The sequence below is a fragment of the Meles meles genome, chromosome 1, assembly GCF_922984935.1.
Source record: "Meles meles chromosome 1, mMelMel3.1 paternal haplotype, whole genome shotgun sequence".
Classification (NCBI taxonomy): domain Eukaryota; kingdom Metazoa; phylum Chordata; class Mammalia; order Carnivora; family Mustelidae; genus Meles; species Meles meles.
Genome location: NC_060066.1, coordinates 169,258,723 through 169,283,809, shown reverse-complemented (window position 1 = coordinate 169,283,809; position 25,087 = coordinate 169,258,723). Strand labels below are relative to the sequence as shown.

The following is a 25,087-nucleotide window of genomic DNA, read 5'->3' as shown; positions in this document are numbered from 1 at the left end:
TGGGGTATTCATGAGGTGGGTAACTGAATTTCTTATTAAATGAGTGCTAAGCCCACTTTGCTGAATTCAAAATATCTAATACAGAAAACATGATTTTGCTTTGTGGCTGAAGAAGCTGTGACACTAGTTTTCGTGACTAGCCAGTCCCATATACAGTGCTTGGGGTAACAAACACACTGAAATGAAGGACAGACCACAGGGCAGACTGTGAATTCTCTCTCTCCTACAAAATAAAATAATCTCTGAAAGGAAACTTTCTGGTTAGCTGTCTTCTCTTATACATATAAAATATACTTTTCTGAAACCATGGGTTACAAAGTTCTAATTACCTTAATCACTTTGCAACTATGGTTATTATCTTATTTAAAAATGTTTGTGTCACATTAATTCAATAAAAGTGAAGAATACATTTAAAGTCATGCATATTCATTGACTTTAAATTTGAGAAAAACTAGGGTGAAAGAAACTTTCTTCCATGAAAAATATTTTGACACTTTTATTACATTTAAGTGTAGAGGCTCATAAATTATTTCCTTTATTTAAACATTGCTAGACAGTATTTCTAGCATTAATACAGATTTTACAAATTAAATGGGCCATTACTAGATTTTTCTTAAAATGACTTTACTTTTACTTGACAAAGAGCTACATCGTTAAATTATTTCTACTACTTAGACTGACTATTTTTCCTTTTCATACCATCACTTTCACTGCAGGTTACAGGAAAATACAGTTTGATCAACAGAAATCTGTTTTAAAGAAACAACTCAATGATACATTTATTTCATAATGTTATAATACCCTCTTGAATTCTCTATCTATACTAAATCTGCTTGAATTCTAACAAAGAAGTTAATGGGTGCTCTAAGGATAAAAAAATGTTGTGTAAAAGATGTTGTTGGGTTTTTATTTTTACCACATCCAAAATTGATTGCTCCTATCAACTCGAGGTATGTATGAATCCGTCCAATACAATTAACATCCCCACAGTTCTTCAGGCCAGGACGTACTGAGGTCTTATTTAAGTATTTCGGTTTGCATATCTCCCTAATTAAGAGATGGAAGTATGGTTATTTTGGATAAATAAAAACATGAAAAAAAGATTTCTGGGGAAAACTTTTAATATTTGAAATATCTTAAAAATTTACCCCCTCTCAATCTGTAAATGTGTAGTAAAAACAATGCTAATACATAATACCCAAGTGTATTTTTTCCTGAAATATCTTTAAATGATACAAAATCTTATGAGTATAATGTGATTTTTATTAAGTATTATTTCTTTCCCATATGAAATGTAAAAGATTCCAGTTATCCCAAGATTTTAAAGTTAGAAGCTTTGTCAACAGATCCCAATTCAAACTTCAATGTTTGAATAAAAAGGGCACTCTGATACTATATCTAAAGTATTTACTATTAGGCTTTTCTTATTTTTAATATATTACTTAGCTTCATCTACTTTTACTTTGCTGGACAGTATATTTTAATTATAAGCTAAATTACAAATGCTTAAAAGTTTTATATTGGTTTTTAAACATTACACCAATAAATATCAAGTGCTTACTCTCCCTGGAAAACAGAAAGAGATATTAAGGGGATTTTAAAGGAATCAAGGAATGCCCAAAAACTATGAAAAAATTAAAAAGTTTACGTAATAAAATGAATATTTATTGAATATATTTACTATACCATAGTAGATAACAGGTTAAGAGTAATGGAGTACTAATAGTAGCAAAAATGCTTATGCCAGTACTAATAGTTATCAACCTTAATCCTCATAACTCTACAAAGTAGCATTTATTATTCTTATTCTTATTTTAGAGAGGAGGAAACGAAAAATCAGGGGGATTAAAGTACTTGCTTATGGAGGTTAAAGTTGATATTTACATACAGACGTCATAAACCAAGTATTCAGATATATCATATAACAGGTATTTCTTATTTAATCTTTATTTTATTCTACAAATATTTACTTTGCATCCTACACACCAGGCACTGTTTTAGGCACTAAGGATCCAGAGAGGAATATAACTTTATATTCCTCTCTGGATCCATTTATATTCCTCTGGATCCATTGAATATATACAATGAATAATATCTATTATATATGTGTATATATAAATACATACATATATAAATAAATATATAATATAAAATACATAATGACAGGCAGCAACAAGCTCTAGGAAGAAAAACTCAGAAGGATAAGGGATAGAATGAGAAAACTAGGTGCAGACTATTTTAGATAGGGTATTCAAAGAAGACCTAAGCAGAAACCAAATTTAAAATCATTAGTTTGGGGGGCGCCTGGGTGGCTCAGTGGATTAAGCTGCTGCCTTCGGCTCAGGTCATGATCTCAGGGTCCTGAGATCGAGCCCTGCGTCGGGCTCTCTGCTCCGCAGGGAGCCTGCTTCCTCCTCTCTCTCTGCCTGCCTCTCTGCCTACTTGTGATCTCTCTCTCTGTCAAATAAATAAAATAAAATCTTTAAAAAATAAATAAATAGGGGCGCCTGGGTGGCTCAGTGGGTTAAGCCGCTGCCTTCGGCTCGGGTCATGATCTCAGGATCCTGGGATCGAGTCCCGCATCGGGCTCTCTGCTCAGCGGAGAGCCTGCTTCCCTTCCTCTCTCTCTGCCTGCCTCTCTTGTGATTTCTCTCTGTCAAATAAATAAAATCTTTAAAAAAATAAAAAATAAAAAAATAAAAAAATAAATAAATAAATAAAAAATAAAATCATTAGTTTGGGGCACCTGGGTGGCTCAGCGGGTTAAAGCCTCTGCCTTCCACTCTGGTCATGATCCCAGGGTCCTGGGATTGAGCCCACACCGGGCTCTCTACTCTGCAGGGAGCCTGCTTCCCACCCTGCCTGCCTCTCTGCCTACTTGTGATCTCTGCCTGTCAAATAAACAAACAAAATCTTTAAAACAATTTTTTTTTCTCCTAACAAAAATTACTATTAAAAAAAAAACAAAAACAAAACATTAGCTCTACAGACATTCAGGGAAAGCAAAAAGTAACTTGTGATGTGGAAGGGTATCGAAAGTTCCACTGAGGGGCACCTGGTGGCTCAGCGGGTTATGCACCTGACTCTTAGTTTTAGCTCAAGTCACCAAGATCGCAGGGTTGTGAGATAGTCTCGCAGTGGCCGGTGCTCAGCAGGCGGTCAGCCTGGGATTCTCTCCCTCTGCCTTTGCCCCTTCCCTCACTTGCATGTGCTCTCTAAAAAATAATGAATATAACCATGGGTGGGGGGGGGAGAAATTCCACTAAAAGGTTTGAGATCCCAGAGTGTTTTTACTTCACTTCAATCAAAGGAAACAAACTGCACAAATGAAGCCAAGAGAACAGGAATAAGCAGTGTAACCAGCTTCCAAAATTCTATAGGAAATCTAAAAACTGTATTGACTTAAAGACTGCCCAAATCAAAAGTCTTTAAAAAGAGCTCAGCACTAGCATCATGATGCTGAACAAATGGAAGTCCTCTAGGGGCACCTGGGTGGTTCAGTAGGTTAAGTGCCTGCCTTAAACTCACATTATGATCCCAAGGTCCTGGGATTAAGCCCCTCATAGGGCCCCCTGCTCAGCAGGGAGTCTTGCTTCTCCCTCTGTCCTCTGCCTCTCCCCTCACCTGTGCACGTGCTCTCTAATAAATAAATAAAATCTTAAAAAAAAAAAAAAGGGTAAAGCCTCTAAAGATCTAAAGATACTTATTCATGATTCATTTGCACCATCTTTCCCCCTCAACAAATATAGAGTGCCTCTATATTTGCTTAGAACAAGTATTCTAAGAACTAGGAGTGTAACAATGAAACAATGAAAAAAACAGACAAAAATCTGCCCATGTGAAGCCTGTATTATCACGGGGAAGGAGGAGGGAGGAAGAGGAGACAATACACAAATAAAAATATAATATCCAGTAGTAATAAGTTGCATGAAGATAAATAAAATACAGAGCAAGAGACTGGGAGGCAGAGCTGGGAGCTATTTTAGATAGGGTGGTCATAAAGTCCTCTAGTTCTTTTGGAGCAGACCTGAAGGACTTGACGAAGCACAGTTCATTAAGCCCTGGGGTGCAGAGTAGGGGAAGCATCCAAGGCAGAGTGAAAAGTCTGGGTAAAGGACCTGAGATGAAGTGAAAATAAGGAGTAAGACTGCAAGACCCAGAAATCACTTTCCCCTAATGTGACCTGGAACAAGTTCCTTTTTCTCTCTGAACCTCATTTTTCTCACCTGTAAAATGAGGACAAGGTTGCCAAGAGGACTGGAGACGATTTAAATACATTTAAATGCATTTGGTAGGCATTTAATAATGGTATTGGTTACTATCTTAATAAAACATACCCTTAAGGAAATCAGTTGTGTTTTTACGGAAAGGATCTTTTAGCTACGAACAAATTTAGCAGGTCTTTTGTATTTCAAAACTTTACTCTTTTTTTATTTTTTTAAATACCACCTCTAGTTCCCTCTTCTATTTCTGAAGAGAGTAGTTTTGAGCTCCTGTTCCAAAACATTTCTTTCTACTTTCACACTGTTTGCTAAATCACTATATTGAAATAACATTTAAGTGGTTTTATGAACAAAGGCAAATGTTGTTAGGAAACTACTGCCATATAATTTATATCATCTGTATAAGTTATTCTGCCTTACTGAGGCAAAATTCAAATAAATGAATTTATTCAAATTCAAATAAATGAAATTGATTAAAGCACCATTAAGTCACTCTCAATGATTCATACAGATAAAAAAAATTTGAGATATTATTTTTAAGTCCTTCTATTTTGGCCATTCATCCTCTTATTTCCAAAAACAAAATTAGATACCCGTTGAGATCTAATTTGATTGGTCCTCTCAATAGCATGAAATCAATCAGGCAATGTGAAATAATGGGGAGACTGATGCCCAGGGTTGAGACCTGCGCATAGGTCCTTCCGTCAGTAGCTGGTTGTATAATAAAAGGCAGGCCCCCAAACCTCTCCTGACCACAGAATCTATCAAACACTTTAGAAAACACCACCTGCCTATTTTTAGGCCAGTTGTGAGGAACCAAAACACAGAAAAGCTTTCTGTAAACTGTAAAGCACTGTGCAACTATCAGTTGTTCCTTATAATTCTTCTTTCATTTGATACCACCCTAACCCAGAAATTTTTTTTTTTTAGTCATCTCAACCATCAGTCAAGAACAAGAGCAAAAATCCTTCATTTAGAATAGAGCCATCTTTGAAAAACAAATTAATATTGTACGGCAATGAAGGTTACTGATGTAGTAAGCCTGGTTATTTGTTTTCCTTTGGCCATCTTCCTAAGTTATAGCATAAGTCCTCTGTAAAGATGGCCCTACACAATTCAGTATCTCCTGAAGCAAAAACAGTAATTATGAATGTTTGATAATGTCTTAAGCTGTTGGGAAAAATTCAAATTATTTGCAGAGCACTTAGGCTAATAAGGTGGGAAGTTTTTTGGTTTGTGCCCCATCCAATGCTAAATAATTCAAATTCTCACAATTTAGAAGATAAACTTCATATATTAGAAAATTCCCGTGTCCTGGTGAAGCTGGATGAAGAGATTATTAACACGTTATAAGATCAAAGCCGAAAGCATTTATAGCAATTTAGAATGGTTTCTGTAATCTAGCCACAGTTGATGACAGAAATATCCTCTGTCACCAAAATTTTCTTTTTTTACTTACAAGTACATGATAAACTAGGAAAGACATTCTCCCCCTTTTCCAGTAATGTTTTTGTATCTTCCTAACACTGTCCTAAGAAACTGTTTTTGTTTTTGTTTTTTTAAGATTTTATTTATTTATTTGAGAGAGAGAATGAAAGAGCACGAGAGGGGAGAACATCAGAGGGAGAAGCAGACTCCCTATGGAGCTGGGAGCCCAATGCGGGACTCGATCCCGAGACTCCAGGATCATGACGTGAGCCAAAGGTAGTCGCTTAACCAACTGAGCCACCTAGGCGCCCAAGAAACTGCTTCTTAAAGCAAATTATCTTTTTCCAGGACCAAATACTCTTAATGAACAGACAAATGGGTTGAGATAGCTAGTGACAACAATATTTACCAAAGCTTTCAAAGAAAATTTCACGAGAAATTTTAAGTCTTGCCTATTAAAATACATTGATGTTTAAGCTCTCCACATCACTACTGATGTAAAATACTAAATTCTGCATAGGCCTAATTAAAATACTCTAGAGCATCATACGTTTTACAACAGTATCTAAAATATAATTCTTCCTTACCACTGATCCAAAATGTAATTCCTAATTTTCAAATAGCGTTCTGGTGTTTTAGCTTGGCGTCCCTCAAAAAACTCAGGAATTGCTTGTTTCTCTTCTTCTTGAATGGTATTTCTATCTATTTCTACTTCTTGTTCTGGTGGCTTAAGCTCTTCTTCCTCATGGCTCTCCTCCTCCATTTGACAGGAAGAATGAAAAAGCATTTCATTGTCACCCAAGTCTTTCTGAATTTCACAAGGCTCTGGAAAAGGCAATGGCCTGGCATCATCTATTATTCCATTTCCATCATGTTTTTCAGAGTTTTTCATCAGTTTATTACATTTCTGATTATTTAATTCAACTGATTTTTTGTCACTAATGCTCTCTTTTTCAGTCCAAAATTTACTTCCTGAACTTGAAAGTGCTTCCATCTCGCCTTGCTTTATATTCTGAAAATATTCCTCGGAAGATTCAGATACAGAATCTTCCTGATTGTAAGCAATAAATTCCCCTTGACTGGTTTCATGACTTTTACTATTAGAAATGTTTAATAAGACATCATTGCTAGGATTCTTTTGAGGAGCTTGAGAAGTCAACTCATCTGCCTCATCTGTGATGTCTACTTCTTCATCATCAGATAACTTTTCAATTTTTATAGCATTCAAGTTGGGATCAGCACGTCCCCTTAAACTTGACGGCGTCCATGCCTTTGTGCCTTCATCTTCATTTTTAGTCTGAAGATCACTGCTGCTCTTCTGATTTGGTATTTCCTTCTCTGGACCATCTAATTTTACCTTGTTAAAAATCAAGATAAAAATCCCCATATTAACATTTAAAAATTTATCACCTGGCACATATATAATAAATACAGTATTATTAAACTGACACGTCAATGGTGTATTATACCTTTATTGTGCTTTTCTTTAAGGATTTACAACTGCATTTTAAATGAAAAATATCATCATTTCAAACTTCTATCATTATATTTGACTCATTTGTGGCCAGCTGATTTTATTTATTTATAATTTATAAATATATATTTATAATTTATTTATTTATTTTATTTATCAAATAATCATGACCTATGCCCTTGTACAACTATTACCTGTTTTTCAATATTAAGTTTAAAACAGGACTCTGTCTCAAATCAACCACAGAGAATGAACCAACAACTGTTATACTAAGGTATTTTTTAAGATATTAAAATATTTTCAACAGCTAATTTCTTAGAATGTCAGATACCTCAGCTGATTATTGTTTATAATGCTGAACAGCCCATTATTTAAAGGAATCTATGTCACATATCTTTACTTAGTAAATTAAATTCATCTTTCATTTAAATACAGATATAATAGAAACAAACTATTTTCAAAGGTTCATTTAATGTAGCTCCAATGTTATACAGCTTATAATTTAAGGCATGAAATTATCTTCCATATGTACTATTACAGACATAACTATCTAGTCGATGGAGAAAAAAATGACTATCAATGAAAAGAAATGATTTGAAATAAAATCTTTCCACATGGTTTTTGAAAAATTTTGTACATGACTGGCATACCCAAGGGATTTCAGCTCCTAAAAGAAGCTTACTTACAGATCCTATATCACAAGAGAATCCTAGTATCTAGTATTTGAGATTAATTGGCTTATTATGTAAAGAAGAATAAAAGGGTAGCAGGAGAGAAAGGGAAATTTGGACATATGGCTTGGAATAGCCTTTAACAACCTTGCTATTTACTTCAAGCCTCCTGTTTTAACCTTAAAAATTCAGGTAAGATTTCATATTATATTTTTTATGAATGTCTCTTTTAACATCCCGATATATCCTTTCATCCCAAGTCTTTGAGTAAAACTGACACCCTAAGATGTTCTGCATGTTCTAGTCTGAGAAGCACGGGGATTGGAATAACTGAGTTAAACTTTATTCTCTTCCAGAATACCTTAATCTTGCCAAGCTGCCTTGAATATGCATTTGATTGGTTAAAGAAGGAGCAGATGATTGATATATAATGAACCCATTCCACTCTTTACCTCCCATTCTCAAATGACATTAAGTTATATAAATCTTGTATACAGGATAAAACCCATTATTTGCATTAAAAGAAAACTGCAAATTTCACTTACGACCTTGTCAAATTCTATATAATTATGTTCCCAAATGCAAGCAGAGAAGACATTAAAATTTTCTAAATACCAAACTACATGATTGAACATAGCACAGATTACTTAAAAGATTAAAGAACTACACCCAAACTATGCTTTTCTGAACACTTCAATTTACTGAAGTTTTCATATAATTCTTCAAAAAAATTATAAAAGTTTCATTGTTATTAAACAGATTTTAGTTTCATGTTAGCATTTATGGTTCCTAAGCTCTAATCATTCCTAAAAGCTACAAGGCAAATCTTCAGAGATTCTGAGGCTACTACGATGTCCCGGGTGCCTGCAGGAGGAGGCCCAGCAGAGAAGTAGGCTGAAGCCACAGACCGTGGAGTCCTAAGAATATAGTAGATGCTGCCGCCATGAGGATGGAGCAGGAACAAAACATTCAGAGCAGGAGCCAGTTCACGCTTTGGAACATCCAGCATCAATTTTGCTAGGAGCTCTTAAACCTCCAAGTAAAATCCAGAAACTTCCTCAGCCTCTCTTGCAGCCAGGACAGAGGTAAGCTCTGTGCCCAACATGGGGCTTGAACTCACAACCTCAGATCAGGAGTAGCCTGCTCTGCCAAATGAGCAGCCAGGCACCTCTAACAGCTTGTATTTTCAAACACCATTCTAGAGCTTTTGGGCTTGCTCTTCTGGACTGGGTGTAGTACTCATATATGGAAAAGACTGGTTTTTAAATCAAACTCTTCTCAGAATTTACAAGTAGGCATCTTGCTAATAAAACAGTAACAAAAACAAAAACAAAAAGCTACAATGCAAATCTTTAAAAAGAAAAGATATTTTCCAGGAGCACTTAATACTCAAAGCAATTAAGATATACTTTGAGATTTCTGAACATAAACATGTGCTGAGTACTTTATGAATATAAAATACTTTCACTACAAAAACTTTGAATATTGACATTAATGCCCAAATTAAAGCACTACTTTTGCTTCCTAATTTTATTTACTGCAAATACTATTACTAAGTAGGATATTTATATCCTGCTTACCTTATTTTTAAAATACTGCCTGGCATAGCTCTTAACTTGTAAAACAGTGCGACTTCCAATTAGCTTTGCAATTTTGGTCCACCTTCGGCCAAATTTAGCCTATGTTATCAAAATGGAAAGAAATTTATTTTGATTAATTTAATATTTAAAGCAACTGCATATTTAAAAAAAAAACCTAAAAGAACAACCCATCTTTATTTATTTTCTAAAGCACACAACAAAGCCTCATATATAAGCTAAGACTCTTAAAAGTAAAGCCCACACTCTTGGAATCTCGACTTCTGAAAACTGACCAAAATGATTTGGAAATTAGTTTTCTTTTTACAGCTATCTAAATGAAGATCCACCACTTTTATGTATCCCTAACAGTATGTATTCATATTGAACATTACAATGTTCCAAATCTAAAAAAACAAGTGTCTGAAAAAGAGGCAGGTTACATTTTCCATTTATAGAATCAACTGATTATGTTCTGGAACTAATTTCAAAATATCTTTTTTTACCCACATTCCATCTGGCACAATATCCATTACCTGTCCCATAGCAGATACCTTTACTCTACCCAGGTATCACAGAAAACGGACTTAGAAAAACAAATGAATCACAAATGAAGCAACCTGCAGCCAGCACCTCCCTATACCCCAGTACTGTTAAAGGCTTATGCCCGCTAATAACAAAGTTGTGCTGGGGAAAAAAACTGAAACCCTGAGGGAGCGCTGCTGTTTTCTGAAGTACAGAAAGGAATGAAGTATAATTTTAAAGCTAAAAGGAATTTTTAGGTATCGAGTCTATTATTTGATACATAAATCTTCACAGTATCTTTACAACTCAGGGAAGCTGATCCCAAGGCCAGATTTATATAACATTTATAGGTCATGACTTATGGTGGCACATCACCTTCAAAACCTGACCCTATGATAAGTTAATTATATACTTATTTCTGATATTCACGGGAAAATATGACATGTGAACAATTTCTTAAAACTGAAAGTATTTCTGGGAAAATTCTTAGTAAATATAAATTAAGATCATTATTAACTAACACTAGCTAAGATCAAATTACTGAACAATTAGTTAAATTTTGTGGGATGAAAGCAAATAAGTAACTTCATAGGATGGAGAACTTTTGGACAGATCAAAGATCTGGACAGAGCATAACCAGTTGGGATTATAGGGGCTTGAGCATTATGAAAATTGGAGAGGGTATGTGAACAAGAGGAACAAAGAAAACACCAATTTCAAAACAGAGCAGAGACAATTCTATGCCCAAAAGTGAGGAAAAATTTTCCTTTCAGTACCACATAATTCCCTTCTCTAAAGCCTGAGAAAATTCAGTGTATAAGCAAACTATATCAACAGGTTAAAAAGGCTGTAAATACAACCAAACAGTTCCATGTAGTTTTGTAGGAAAACATTCTAGGTTTAAAATATCTGTTTAAGTATATAGACAGATACCTACATATGTATATAAATACATACATATTGGCGTATATAGGGACAAATATCTCTGGAAGGACATGCAGAGAACAGATAACAATGGTTACCTGAGGTGAAGAGAACTGAAGGCACAGACAGGAGTGATAGGGAGACTTAATACCTATAACTTTATATACCCTTTGAAGTTCGACTCATGCAGACATAGCCCCTATCATCACCACCTAAAAATACACAACCCGTTTTTGTGTATGTGCATACAAACACATACACACATATATATATAGCATTTGGTAAGGGGCAAAACACCAAAGTAGTCAGCAATCTTAAATAAGTGACTGGTTAATTAAAGTTAGGTATAAAAATGATAATCATGCAACAGAATGAAATACCAATATAAAAAACATCAACAGTACAGGAGAAAACCTCAGGAGGAGATAAAATCTTCCAGATAGTTTATTTATTTATATAAAGACATCACAGAACATACAGAAGTCATGGCGATGTCTATAAAAATACAAACACATTTTATTTCCCATCATCTGTAGAAATGTTAATAATGACATTTCAATTTATATTCATAAAACCCACATAAATATTATACTAATATCCTATACATAATATATAAATGTATGTAATTTCAAAATTAGTTAGTCTAATACTGGGTAACATGTACCTTAAAGGAAAAGATATAACCTACTCCTAATAATTAGAAAAAAAATTTTTGAATATTTACTTAAAAGTTTCTTCCTATTAATAGGGAGAATTTTCAGAATTACAAATGGGCGTACATTTTTTCCTATTATGTAATTTGTGGATATTTAAATAGATTTCAGTGAAACATTCATGCAAAAGAAATGTTTCTGGTCTTCAACTATATCCACTAAAAAAATATTCAGACTGTGAGCACAATGCCAAGTATCTGAATAAATAAGAACTCAGTTGATTATGCAGACAGTTCCAAATATCAAGGTTTTTGTTGTTGTTGTTTGTTTTTTTTCCCCCCAAGAGAAGACATCAGATAAGTAATTTTGTCCTTTAATCCAGGTAGTCAATGTATACAGAGCTCAGTATCTTGGGTTTTATTATTATCAAAAAAAAGGGGAGGGAATGAAAATTATCTAAAATATTGATCCTAGTATATTTTAATATTTTAGTGACTTAGCTGTAAGTTAAAAGGAAGTCTCCTGTACTACAAACATCATCACTACAGAAAAATTAAAGATGTGATCATTGAAAGAAATTTCTGGTCTACCCAAATTAACCTTATAATTCTATCAATACTGGCTTCTAGAATTATTTTACTATAAATTAAAAATTGCTCTATTTACCAGCCCTTGTTCAAACAGCTCTTTTTCTTCTATCGTCCACTTTACTGAGTAACTGGCTGGTTTTGTAGGAGAATGTGCCCTGAGGGGAAAAAAAGGAATTGCAAAAAAAAAGTCTGAAATGGAACATTCCATATTTATGCAGCTAAAGGTTATAGATAGCCAAAGGCTAAATTCAGTACTGTGTGAGTCTAAGAGTTAAAAAAGAAGAAGAGAAGAAAAGGCTGCAGCCTCTACCTGGGGGACAGATTTACCCTGTCTTGTATACTTATCTAGCTCAGGATGATAGGAGCCCCAAGAGACATAATCCTTGGGTCTGAGTGAAGATAACACTAAAAGACATCAAAGGAAGTCAATGTAGTAACAAAACAAATACACTTCCTTAGACTGGACACAAAGCAGAAGATATTAGTACATTCCCAAATCCTGAAAGGCATGTAAGTGTTTTGGCTCCAGAAATATTCTCTCTTGATTCTTCCATATAAATCTATGTAAATACCAAGCCAAAAAGGAAGAAACTATGGCACTGTTTATTACTTTTGAAATGCAGTCCTTAAGAAATTAAATGGTGATGAGACTCATTAATTTAATTCAAGCAAACCATTCATCTTGTCATTAACTTCTTTGTTGTTATTTATTCAGCAAAATGCAAAAGCCAAAGTCTGCTCACTGCTCAAACCCTTGGCAATGCTAAATCTGTAAGTCTACTCTTTGAGGAATCATAAACATGAAAGTTTATAAACACTAAATAACATCAAATTTTCTTCTATTATAGGGAAAGGATATTTATAACACAGTTAATACTTGATTTCTCTAGATAATTTTTGAGAGCCACAAATTCAAATTAAATTTTTGTTCAACATGAAAATTAACTGACAAGGTAATTAGAAATCAAGTCAATTCCTATTAGATAGCAGCTTTAAAAGACTTCCCCACAAATCCCTAGGAAACCACCTTTTCCATAATCCAATGGAATAGCTTATATAGGCCCATAAAAGAAATTCTGACATATAAATAACGTCATAAAATTATCTTATGGCATTCCAACAACTGTATAAGAAATTTTGATTTTATATTTTTGTACAACCCAAGGTCAAGAGTTTTTCCACAGGTCAACTATAATTTTTAAAATCTCCTATAATTTTAAAATATAAAACGTATAAGTACATACATGATTTTTGCTGTTTTCTGTAGACTGCACCACATGAAAAAGAAAATAAGGAAGCTTGTGAACAAGTTTTTAAAAATATAAGTTCAGACTTTTAAAGTGTTAAAAATTGATTTTACCTCTTCATGTATTTTTTATCATCTTCCTTTTGATCAAGCCAGAATTTTTCTGGAAGTGATTTTTTAGATAAGTAATACCTGTGTAATTATTAAAGAAACTTTTAAAACAATAATAAAATCATAACCTTTTTATGTGACCTATATTAAGTAGGTACTCACATCAATGAAAATCATACTTGAATCCTAGATAAATTAATTCTTAAAACCTTTTCCAGATTTGCAAAAACTACAATAAAAATATCTCCAGGGGGCGCCTGGGTGGCTCAGTGTTAAGCCTCTGCCTTCAGCTCAGGTTATGATCTTAGGGTCCTGGGATCGAGCCCCCATATCAGGCTCTCTGCTCAGCCGGGAGCCTGCTTTTCTCTCTCTCTCTCCCTCTCTCCCTCTCTCTGCTTGTGATCTCTGCCTTTTAAATAAATAAATAAATAAATCTTAAATTAAAAAAAAAAAACTACACTTCACAAGGCTGTTATATAGATTAAATACCACATATGAAATCACATGAACACAGCACCTACACAAAATGTGTTCTACATAAATGTTAGTTTCTCCTATATGCTCTACTTAGAAGTGGTTAAGAGAAGAAACAGTCTGTGTTTCATTTAAATCATTTTTCCTAAAACATGGAGAATGTAATAGATGAGTCTGATTGGCTGTCCAGGATTAACAGGGGAGTTTGTTTTCCTAGTTCTAAAGAAGACAGAAAGAGTTCAGGGTGTTCTCTACATTAATACTAATAACAGGTCATATCTACCATGCAGCTTCCCTCTCCGACTCCTTAAAACTGGCTTCCCGCAATACTCTTCAATTAGTTTGACATGTTCTTCCCTTAACAAATATTGACTATATATCATGTATGTCAGGTAATACACTAGGTACGAGGAGCTGATGACAAAGATACAAGAAAACATTCCTGTCCTCTAAGAGCTCACAAACTTCTTCATTAGTTTTGCTTCTAAATCTGGAAGTGAACCCATGACTACTTAAGTATTAATTAATTGAGACTTGTACTATTCAATGTATCAGCTAATACCACATATAAACAAAGAATGTAAAATACCTCAATAATATGTTTCTATCGTTAAATGTTGAAAATATCATTTTAAATATACTGGGTTGAATAAAGTATCTTATTAAAATCAATCCTACTTGTTTTAAATGTAGCTACCAGAAAATTTTAAATGATGTATGAGTCTTGCACTATTTTTCTATTGAAAAGCAGTAATCTAGGCTATAGTTGTGATGTTTGGGGAAAGTAAGAGAATAAGAAATACTAAAAAGGGCCATGACAATTAAAGGTAAACAGACACTCTGAAATCAACATAGCAGTTATAGGGAATAAAGGGAACAGAGAAATTCTGGCTTAAAAAGGAGGTAGATACCCACAAAATACAGATGAGAGTTAGAAATAAACCACTATGTATTAGACGATTATTAATAATCTTTACAAAATCATAAAATCAGAAGTCATTTTGTTCAACCCTTTCATTTTGCATATTAAGAAAATGGAATCCCAAAGAAGTTGCCATCATCAAACAGATGAAAGAAACAAGGACAAGAAGCCAGTGACTAAACTGTGGATAAAGGCCTACAACTTCTGAGGTAAAATCTTCATACTGCAATATTTGTTTTGTGCTTTTTACTTAGATTCCTCCCACATAACTAATACCTGTAAACTGGTGGAGTGAGACCTGAGAACTTTTACATATTTTTTTTTTTATTTGTTTATTTACAGCATAACAGTGTTCATTGTTTTGGCATCACACCCAGTGCTCCTCCACTTTTACATATTCTAAGTGTATCTCTGGGTAAATTAACATCTTTGGGTTTTAGCTTGTACAACTGTAGATGGAGGCTCGGACTAAGTGATCTTGGACATGGACAAAAGGTTCTCACTGATTTAAAATGTTTTATAATTTCTACTCAACATTCAGACAGTATAGAGGTGGCTGAGAAAAGAAACTCAAGCATATTGAGTTAGATCCTACACTCTGCAGTAAAACAGAAACAGAGGAATAAAATGCTGCTTTTGTCATAGGTAGCTAACACATTATATAATTGCAGTCTGGGGCCAAATAAGGTCCATCTAGTAATAACAGTGGTCTCTTTGGTAAGTCTTGTACTTATAGATTTTTAACCCTAAAATCTTTACTTTCCTCATAATCATTAAAGGATACTCTTCTTCCAACAACATCTTCTCAATGACAGCTCTGTTCTCTTCACTGATGGTGCTATCCAGAGTCCAAGGCTATTAAAAAAGAATATAAAAAATAAATTAAAAAAAAAAAAACAACCCTGGGGATAAAAATATATTAGGTGTTTATAAAAAAAATAAATAAATTTAAAAAAAGAATATATTTTTCTTTTTACTTATTGCCTTCTGAAATTATCTTCTATGTTTCATTAAATGAAATACATGATATAATGATTACAAATAATAAAGCTCCCATTTACTGTGCACAGACATATCTGATTCCCCCGATAACAGTGTTACTACTTCACTGATGCATCCGGACCACCGCAAGTATTTCAAGTGGAAGAGTAGAGACCTGACGCACAAGACTGCTGGATTCCAAGGCTCCTACCCATGATAAAGTCATAATGGCTATCATGTATGAGACATACCAGGTAGCAAACATGTTGCTAGACATTTCACCAATTTCCAAAAGTCACCACAGTTCTTTTTTCCTTTAAGCCACAATCTTTCCTTAAACGATCATACTCATTTTCAACTCTCAAAAATGTTCAGCTCAGTTCTCTTCTCTAAACTCTACCTAGAATGTTATAACCAACTGCCCACTCCCCAATGTCCACCTGGATGTCTAGTGGGCTTCCCAAAGTTAACATGTTCAAAACTTACTAACACATACCTTTACCTGTTTCTCCCTGTGCTTCCAACTTTGTAAAGAGCATTATGAGTTACCTAGTTATTCCACGTAGAAACCTAGGAATCATACTGGATTCTTCCCCTTTTTCTTAATCCTGTATCTAATCTACCAAGCAGTTCTACATCCAAAATATAATTAAAATCTATCCAACTCTGCCACAACCTCAGGCCACTCTACCACCAACTCTTGCTTAGACTACCATAAATGTTTCCTAATTGGTCTCTGAGATTCTACTCTCGCTTCATACAAGCATGACAGAGCTCGGGTCTGCCTCTCCAATCGTCACAGCTGCCACTCCCTGCTTTCCCACTATATTCTAGGCACTGGCTTTCCGGCAGAGCCTTTGTGCTGCTATTCCTTCTGCCTAGAATGTTTTTCCTCAACTCTTCACATACCTACTCCTCTCTATTACTTTTCAACTTAAATATCGCCTTTTGTTTCCTTCAATGACAACTTTTTCTAAAATGGGTTCCCCACCCTGTTACTCTCAGCCAGCATCTTGCGTTCTTCATGGTTTCTACTTAATCTGTGTACCTGTTTATCACCGGACTCCCTTTTAGCATACATACAACTTGAGAGCAAGACTATGTCTGTCTCGATTATAGCTGTATCCCCCAAATCTGGTCTAGTGTCTCACACACAGTAAGAATTCAACAGATAACTGCTAAACGAAAGAAATGAACCCTTCAATGATCCCCATCTTTTAACGAATTAACAAACGTTCACGAATCTGGTAAGTCGAAGAGCAAGGATTTATACCTAAATCTAGCTGGCTCGAAAGTAGTTTCCCAACACACCATTTCAAAGTCAAAAGAAGTAAGAATAAGGTTCTTTCATTTTTAAAGTAAGAAAAATGTTTCCAGTATACTACCTCTGTAACTGCTGAGAACTAGCACCAAGTAAAAAAGAGGTACTCCAGGCAGTGAGTAATAGCTTATGCACTTCATATTTTCATGAAATACTTACAATAAGACCATTCTCAGTTCTCCATGATGAATCAAGATAGTGATCTTGTAAAACAGATGCTGTACTTTCATCACTTCTGTAATAATTAAGAAAATGGGTAAAAAGGTGACATTATACCAATTAATAAATACCACTCACATAACACGGGAACTGGCAGGGCATAGATGTTAAGCAAATATTTTATTCCCTTCTTCCCTTAAGAAACAGACTTAACATTGCAGAAATGCCTACTCGATTTCTTTAACCTTTGGAATATAGAGTGGCTTTAAACAACCACTTCACCACTGCAACCAGAGTCTGTTCACTTCTTTTGTTTCCCAAGAATAAACAACTTTATGAGGAAAAAAAAATACCCGAAAACAGCAACCACAACATACTCTATGGCCATGAACCAACACTTCAGAGTTCAAGTTGCCTAGAACACTACTGACTTTTCCCAGACTAGTCTAGTGGTAGTAAGAATTTTGTACCTCTTAGACTATAAAAAGGTTTAGATTTTTCAATCTTCAGTTAGTTTTGCAGTGGTTATTATAAATTGTGGGACTAACAGACTAGTTACAATAAACTAAAAGCAATAATTTCTCTCAGCTGTTGATGGCAAAAAGGTTTTAATTCAGGTGTTAACTCTGATTTGGTAGAGGCTGACGGGAATGCTAAATAAAGGATTCTGAGACTTGTATCGGCAGAAGGAAACCTATGCTTATGGAGGTCTGCCAAGGGACAGGAGGGGGAGTAGTATCACTTCCGGTGTTTTTTTGTTTGTTTGTTTTTGTTTTAGATTTTATTTATGTACTTGAAAGAGAGAGAGAGAGAGACATACAGACAGACAGAAGGGAGCACAGAGGGAGAGGAAGAAGCAGACTCCCCATTGAGCAGAGAGCCTGACATGGGTCTTGATTCCAGAACTCCAAGATCATGACCTAAGCAGAAGGCAGACACTTAAATGACTGAGCCACCTGGGTGCCTCTCAGTTCAGGATTAATGTCTTTCTACAGTATTCCTCAATAAGGATTAGCAACTTCCACACTTCTGGTGTATGCCTCTGGACACCTGAGTCTCCATAGGTAGCATTAATTAACATGCTTAAACTTTAACTGAGAAACTCCTCTCAAATCCGCTACTCTTCCATTGTTCCCTACCTCAGACAAAGGATATGCATCCCCCTAGTTTCCCAAGTCAGAAATCTGAGCCTGCCCTTATTTTCCTCACAGTGTATTCAATTGGTTGCCAAATCTGTGAGCTCCTACCTTTTCAAATCCGGTCCTTCCACTATATCCATGCTGACCTCTGAAGTCCTGTAGTTTCAGAGCCAGTTTTCCTGGGTAAGTGTATAAGAAGCTAACATGCCATTCACTTTCCCTTCTTTATCTTTTTCCACTTATCCCCATTTGGCCTATCTCTAAGTTTTACTGTTTCCTACCCAATTAGAATGTTAGTTCTATGAGAGCAAGGAGTTAGTTTGATAACTGCTATATACTCAGGCCTTGGCAGAGAAGAAGTGCTCAATCAATATTTGTTGAATGATTAAAGTTAGTAGGTGGAGCATGGATCATCCAGGTCTGTAGGAGTTAAGGAATGAGGATTTTCTCATCAAGAAAGTTAGGGATTGAAGGGAGTAACATGAGATTTGGATGTAAGAAAGACTGGTCTAACTTCAGTAAATAGAAGGGGGCCAAAGAGATACGGAGCAGTTAAGAGGAAGTGATTATATAAATACTAGAGCAGTGACAGTAACTCAGACCCAGGGAACAAGCAGTGTGAACATGAAGAAGTGAATACATTTGAGAGGATACTTAGAATCAATAGACCTTTAACAACTAATAGGATAGAAGGGGTGGAAGGAGAGAGGTAAGGAAAGGGGATAAAGTCTCCATCTGTGCCTTGAGTTACTGGGCGGATGGTGCCATTTTTTGAACTAGCAAACTTGGAGGCAGATGGCAGGTGTGGTGGGAAAAGTTTATAAGCTGAGACTAAGGTGCTTGTGGAACATCCAAGAACAGAGATTCAGAGAATTAGATAAATGGATCTAAAGCTCGGGAGAGAGATTTGGGTTGGTGACAGATACAGAAAACATCAGTACATATTAAGCGCAATTTTAGGAAATTCCATTTTTCTTATGGTCAAAAACGGCTGAACACTGGCAAATTTTGTATGACCCAACCTAACAGAAATTTAAGGCTTGAGAGATGGTGAACCAGGGACTGTGTGGTTTGTTTTTCTTATGACAAAACCCCTTAAAACACTGATTTAAAGCACAAGCAGGAGAAAAGGAAGATGAGGAGGAAAGGTAGGTGAAAGGGAAACCAAAGTTTCAATGCTACCTTCTAACTTTGGTACCTAGAACTTAGCAAGTACTTAAAAGTGTGTTTTCAATTAATCCTCAGGGGTTCCACGGATGTTATCACTAGCTGTACCTACACACTTCAGGGGGCACCATTCACCAGTATATAATGTTAATGATGCTCTTTGGAGGTGAATAAGGCAAAGGCTCTGACCATCAGGAACCAATAACCTGTGTAATCCACCTTGCATGAGTCTAAGATGATCATAAGTGTCACCAATAGACCTAAGGCTGAGCACAATAGCAAGAGAAAGGAAAGAAAAAGAGAAGGCAAAAAAAAAAAAAAAAAATTAAACATGATCAGAAAAATAAAGAAGAACCTATGGAAAAGGGTAGAGCAATGCTCTGAGATGATCTTCTATGTTTCCAAGGCTAACTCACTTCTCTCTGGACTGCAGTTAACCATTCCTGCCCACTTATCACATAGACTTACTGTGAAAAGTAAATTATATCATGCATGCAAGAGCACTTAAGATTAACTTGATAACTTGATCCACACAAATGTGAACAATGACTATTAATAAAACTTCCCTACTCATCTGAATAGCACTGGACTGCTTTGCCTACAGATCTAGAAGAGAATGACTATACAAATTTAATTACTCCTCACATTTTTATAGTGTTTTAGAGTTCAGTAGAATTTTAAATCCGCTACCTTAATCCCTCAGGGCAGGGTGGGTACTGTTCCCCATAATTTACAGAGTCTCTAATATTAGGTTGGACTGTATGAAATTACCATTTTTTATGTTAAAAATGGTCTAAGATTGGCAATTCCACAGGGTTCATTCAACCTAACAGACTTATAAGGAGGTTGTTCATATTTATAAGCAACATAACTGGCTGAGTTTAGATCTGAGGTCTTTTGATTCCTGACCAGTCTAGGCCTCTTCCAATTCTAAAAGGTGACTGCGGAAGCACATTTTAAAAATAGTATGTATCAATTTCTTACTTGGAAAGCAAGCAAAGGGCTAGATCTCTCAAGCTGGATGATGTTTCTTGAAATCACACTGGCCTGTTTGCAGAACTCTGTATTAAGTAAACTGTGACCCTCACTAGGTCTTCACAATAATCTCCATGACGGTAAAGAGATGGTGAAGAACATATACCTAGCTCCTACTGTATGCTATAGTACATTCCCTAATTACTTTAACTGATGTTCACAATAACCATATGAGGCACATACCATGACAGTCTCACATGAGCTAGACAGCTCAGGCAAGTTACATGTCTGATCCAAGGTCACAGTGCTAGGAAGTGACAAGGCCGGCCAATGCTGGAGAACCCAGAGCTGTCCAACTCTAAAGTCCTGCCCCTTTCCTTTAAGTCAAGCTGTATACCGAAGTTTTTCACAACCCCATGTGGAATAGGAAACCTGTCAGTAGGGATGAAACGACACGCCCAAGGTCACACCGCTTACAAGCGATGGACAAGGATCCCTGAGCTCAGGTCCGGTTCAGAAGCCGCCCTTGTTCTAGTTACTGTCTGGAGGGAGCAAAGGGGCGGATTCTGGAGTGTACATCATGGAAGAAGGAATCTAATTGTTGGGTAGACTGCAATGTTGTAGGCGAAGTCGGCGCCCTCAGGATATTCCGGTAAAAGGTGAAGCAACCATCCGACCCGAGCCTCGGGTACCTACGCCCGCTGGGCTCAGGAGTAGCTTACAAGCCGGATGGGCGCGGCACCTCCCCGGCCGCCGGGAGACCCTGGCCCAGCGGATGGTCCTCCTCTCCCTGTTCCTTGCTGAACCCGCAGCCTTGCCAGGGTACTCTCTTCGCACCCGTGCTCCTCCCCATCCCTGCGAGACCCGGTCTCTACGCCTCACCCTGGCTGTGCCGCCGCTGGCACCACGTCCCCTTCGATATCCACATCCGCCTCTTCAGCCGCCATGATGGGACCTAACCCCATCCGTCTTCCCGAGAGATCCCGCGAGAGGTGGAAGACTTGGGGGCGGAGTCTCATGAGTCACGGGGCGGACCTGAAGACTTGTCCAGCCCCTTAGGTAAGGGGGAGGGGGGCCTTAGAGGAAACATCTGTAGTCTTAGGAGGTTGGTGTGTAAAAGACCTTGGGAATTTGCCCACGCTTGGGCTTTGAAGAGATAGTGCTCTTGGACAAGTTCTTGGCTCTTCACTTCTCTTATTGATAAAATGGGTATATCTCCCTGGAGTGCTGAAAAGATCAAAGCCAGACCCGTTTTGAACTGTGAAAGGTGCCTGGTTTTCTGTCTTTTTCTCTTTCTTTCTTTTCTTTCTTTCGGAAAAGAGTCACTCAGCGATAATGTGAAGTACTAAACAACTTCTATTTTATTTTTTTTTAAGATTTTATTTATTTATTCGACAGAGAGAGATTACAAGTAGGCAGAGGCAGGCAGAGAGAGAGGAGGAAGCAGGCTCCCCGCCGCGCAGAGAGCCTGATGTGGGGCTCGATCTGAGGACCCTGAGATCATGACCTGAGCCGAAGACAGAGGCTTTAACCCACTGAGCCACCCAGGCGCCCCAACAACTTCTATTTTAAAATTGAATGTAACTTACTTTATAGAGATCTTTACAATTAATTAAAGATTCACTCTCGTGACCATTGATCTTTACAGTAACCCATGATGTCATCATGGTGTCATCAGTCACACTTTACAGATGAGGAAATTGAGGCTCAGAAAACTGAAATGACTATCAAAGGATATATAGCTAGTCAAAGACAGAGCTTGGACCAGAATCCGGTCCAAAGACCCTATACTGAGGACACCCTCTACAAATCACATTACAAATTACTACAAATCAGGATAAACACCATTTCTCTCAAAGAATTTATGACTTCTCAAGAAATTAGATATTGGTGAGTAGCCTCTACGAGCATTTATTGCTCACATTGTTGCAACTGTTCATTCACTTGTCTGCCTCCACCATGAAACTGTGAATTCTTTAAGGAAAAAAGCTCTATTTGCTAGTCCTTGTACTAGGCCTTATACCAGCAACATTCAGAATGGTGCCTGACATGTCTTAGGAGCTCAGCATATATTGAACTGATGAATGAATGAAACAATTTAAGTATGCTCATACAGCCTTCTGTTTCAGGCACCTTTCCACTGTTATACCTCCTCATATCAGTTTTTGCTAAATTTGTGCAAAGAACAGAGGACAAAATGACTCAATTTAACTGAGATATCTCTATAGTTTTATAGTATGTTCAAAGGAGTTTTCAAGTGATCATATGTTTAGATTTTTTCCCATCAAAATGAACTTTCATAATTATTCCAATTTTCCATCATAATTAGTCCCTTTAAATTTAGTTCTTTATAATACCTAACAAAAATTTTAACTCATTATGATGCTCTTCTTTCCATAAACTGAAACTGAATGAATGCCAGAATAATTTTAGAGCAGTAAGGGTGGAAGATGAATTACAAACAGAGAGGATGGGTCAAGGCTGATGTGATCACCTGTTGTATCCCACATATTGCATAGGGTGGAATCACTCTTGGACCTCCCAAGAATCATGCAAATCATGCAAGTTAATTATTATCACTCCACCCCATCCCCCATTGTACAGGTGAGGAAACCAAAGTTCAGAAAGTTACAGTTAGATTCCTGAGTCCTAGAGGTGGAATTCCAACCCAAGTCTTTTTTATATTATATATATATACATATGTATATAATGTATATAATATAATAATATAGCATAAAATATGTTGCTAATTAAATTAAAATATAGAGTATGTATGTATATATATGTACGTACATATGTATATATATATTAAAATATAGAGTATATATATACTCTATATTTTATATAGATATATCTATATAATATATATTTTATATATTTATATATAATATAATAATTATATTATATATAATATATAAATATATATAATATATATAAAATATATATTATAAATAAAATTATATATATTTTATATATATAAAATATAATATATTTTATATAGATCTATCTATATATATATATCTATATATGTATACTCTATATTTTAATTAAATTTTAGTTAATTGATTAATTAATTTTAATTTACTTTTAATACATATATACATATATACACACATACATACTCTATATTTTAATTCACAACAAAAGCAATAGGGTCTTTCGCAATACTACATGAATTGGTTTAAGGGTACATCATAATCAGATAATTTTCTGATTTCTCTGAGGTGCTTAAATCTAGAAATGAGTAGAAAGTGTATTTTGAAGGTTAGAAACTTATCTTGGGTGTACAGAATACTTTTTAGTCCCCTAGTACCCCTTTATTTCCTTCATTGATCCTAAATAGAATTGTCAAGAGGTACCATACCTACAAATCCTCACAAATGTAGTTAGAGGAACATTCAGTCAAGAAAGTGTCTGGCTCACATTTTAACTGCACTGTGTTCAAAGCCATTGGAGATGCAGTTTATTCATTTAATTTCTCCCTATTTCTGGTGAAAAAAGATCACTGCATTTTTATTGAAAAAGCAAAGTATAATTGCAATATTAATTCATAAAAAGCTGGCATGTTAGCGATCATGCTAATTAGCTCAGATTTGTAAAGTGCTTTAAAAGCAGGAACTGTCACACAACTGCTCACTAATGTTATTGTTACATTATGATCCAAACTGTCAGCTAAATGATTGCCAGGAATTCAAGAGTTTCCATTTTAAATAGAAAATGGCCAGTGAACAGGGAGGAAAACTACTTTATCTATGGAGAGGTGAGATAATAGATGAACGCAGACATAGACTTAAAGGCTACACTTGGCAGGCATTGGAAATGGCTTGAATTGTTCCAGGAAAACAAGCTGCATTTTATTTTATTTTCCCTCCCCAGTTCCCTGAAATCACATAAGGTAGCTACTGAAAAAGCTGTTCTCAGTATGTTGTAAGGAGCGTCTGCCAATGTACTTCTTACATTTTAATTACAGTAATGCTACATCCATCTGACATTATGCGGAAGGGAAAGAAAAGATGCCAACATTAATGAGCTCCTACTGTGTGCCAGGCATTTTACAGACATTACTTCTTTATAGCCCTTTGAGGTAAGGAATTGTTATTTTCACTTACAGATGTGGTAACTGAGGTTCAGAACAGTTAAGCAATTTACCCAGGGAACTGTAGCTTATCATTGTTTTCCTTGCAGCATGCTGTCTTAGGCTCGTTTCTAATGGCATCATTCAGAATTGCATTGTTTCTTCTCAGCAACCCCCAGTGAGAGAATTATGCCTCTTTCTCAAAAGCCCCAGGAGGATGGGTGTTGGTGGGCGGGCTTGGGTCTCAGGCCATCTAAGAAGCCAGGTGGACTCAGTTCCACCTGCACCACATTCAATAAGGAGGCGTGGTGGCTCCCCAGAGCAAAATAAGGGTACCGTTTCCAGAGGGAGGAAGAATGGATGCTGGGTAAGGAAAACAACAGATGCCCGCTATACTGTTCTATATTGCCATTCCCCTCTGTTCCCTCAGGCCTTTGGTACAGTCTGTTAAA

General features: G+C 35.9%; 1 protein-coding gene across 2 annotated transcripts in view; it reads right to left on the bottom strand.

The window, feature by feature from the left end:
* The window catches only part of MYSM1 (Myb like, SWIRM and MPN domains 1), a 40,143-nt gene extending 18,618 nt beyond the window's left edge, over positions 1–21,525 (bottom strand). The window contains exons 1-9 of one of the 2 annotated variants that reach the window (XM_046014096.1): positions 21,443–21,525; positions 17,280–17,355; positions 15,603–15,673; positions 13,426–13,503; positions 13,310–13,333; positions 12,142–12,220; positions 9,377–9,475; positions 6,239–7,008; positions 917–1,047 (exon numbers count right to left, since the gene is read on the bottom strand). In XM_046014096.1, coding sequence (XP_045870052.1) covers positions 917–1,047; positions 6,239–7,008; positions 9,377–9,475; positions 12,142–12,220; positions 13,310–13,333; positions 13,426–13,503; positions 15,603–15,673; positions 17,280–17,355; positions 21,443–21,525 — 1,411 coding nt within the window. The remainder of the gene's footprint in view (positions 1–916; positions 1,048–6,238; positions 7,009–9,376; positions 9,476–12,141; positions 12,221–13,309; positions 13,334–13,425; positions 13,504–15,602; positions 15,674–17,279; positions 17,356–21,442) is intronic. The other variant, XM_046014097.1, reaches the window with a different exon arrangement.
* Positions 21,526–25,087: the final 3,562 nt, after the last annotated feature.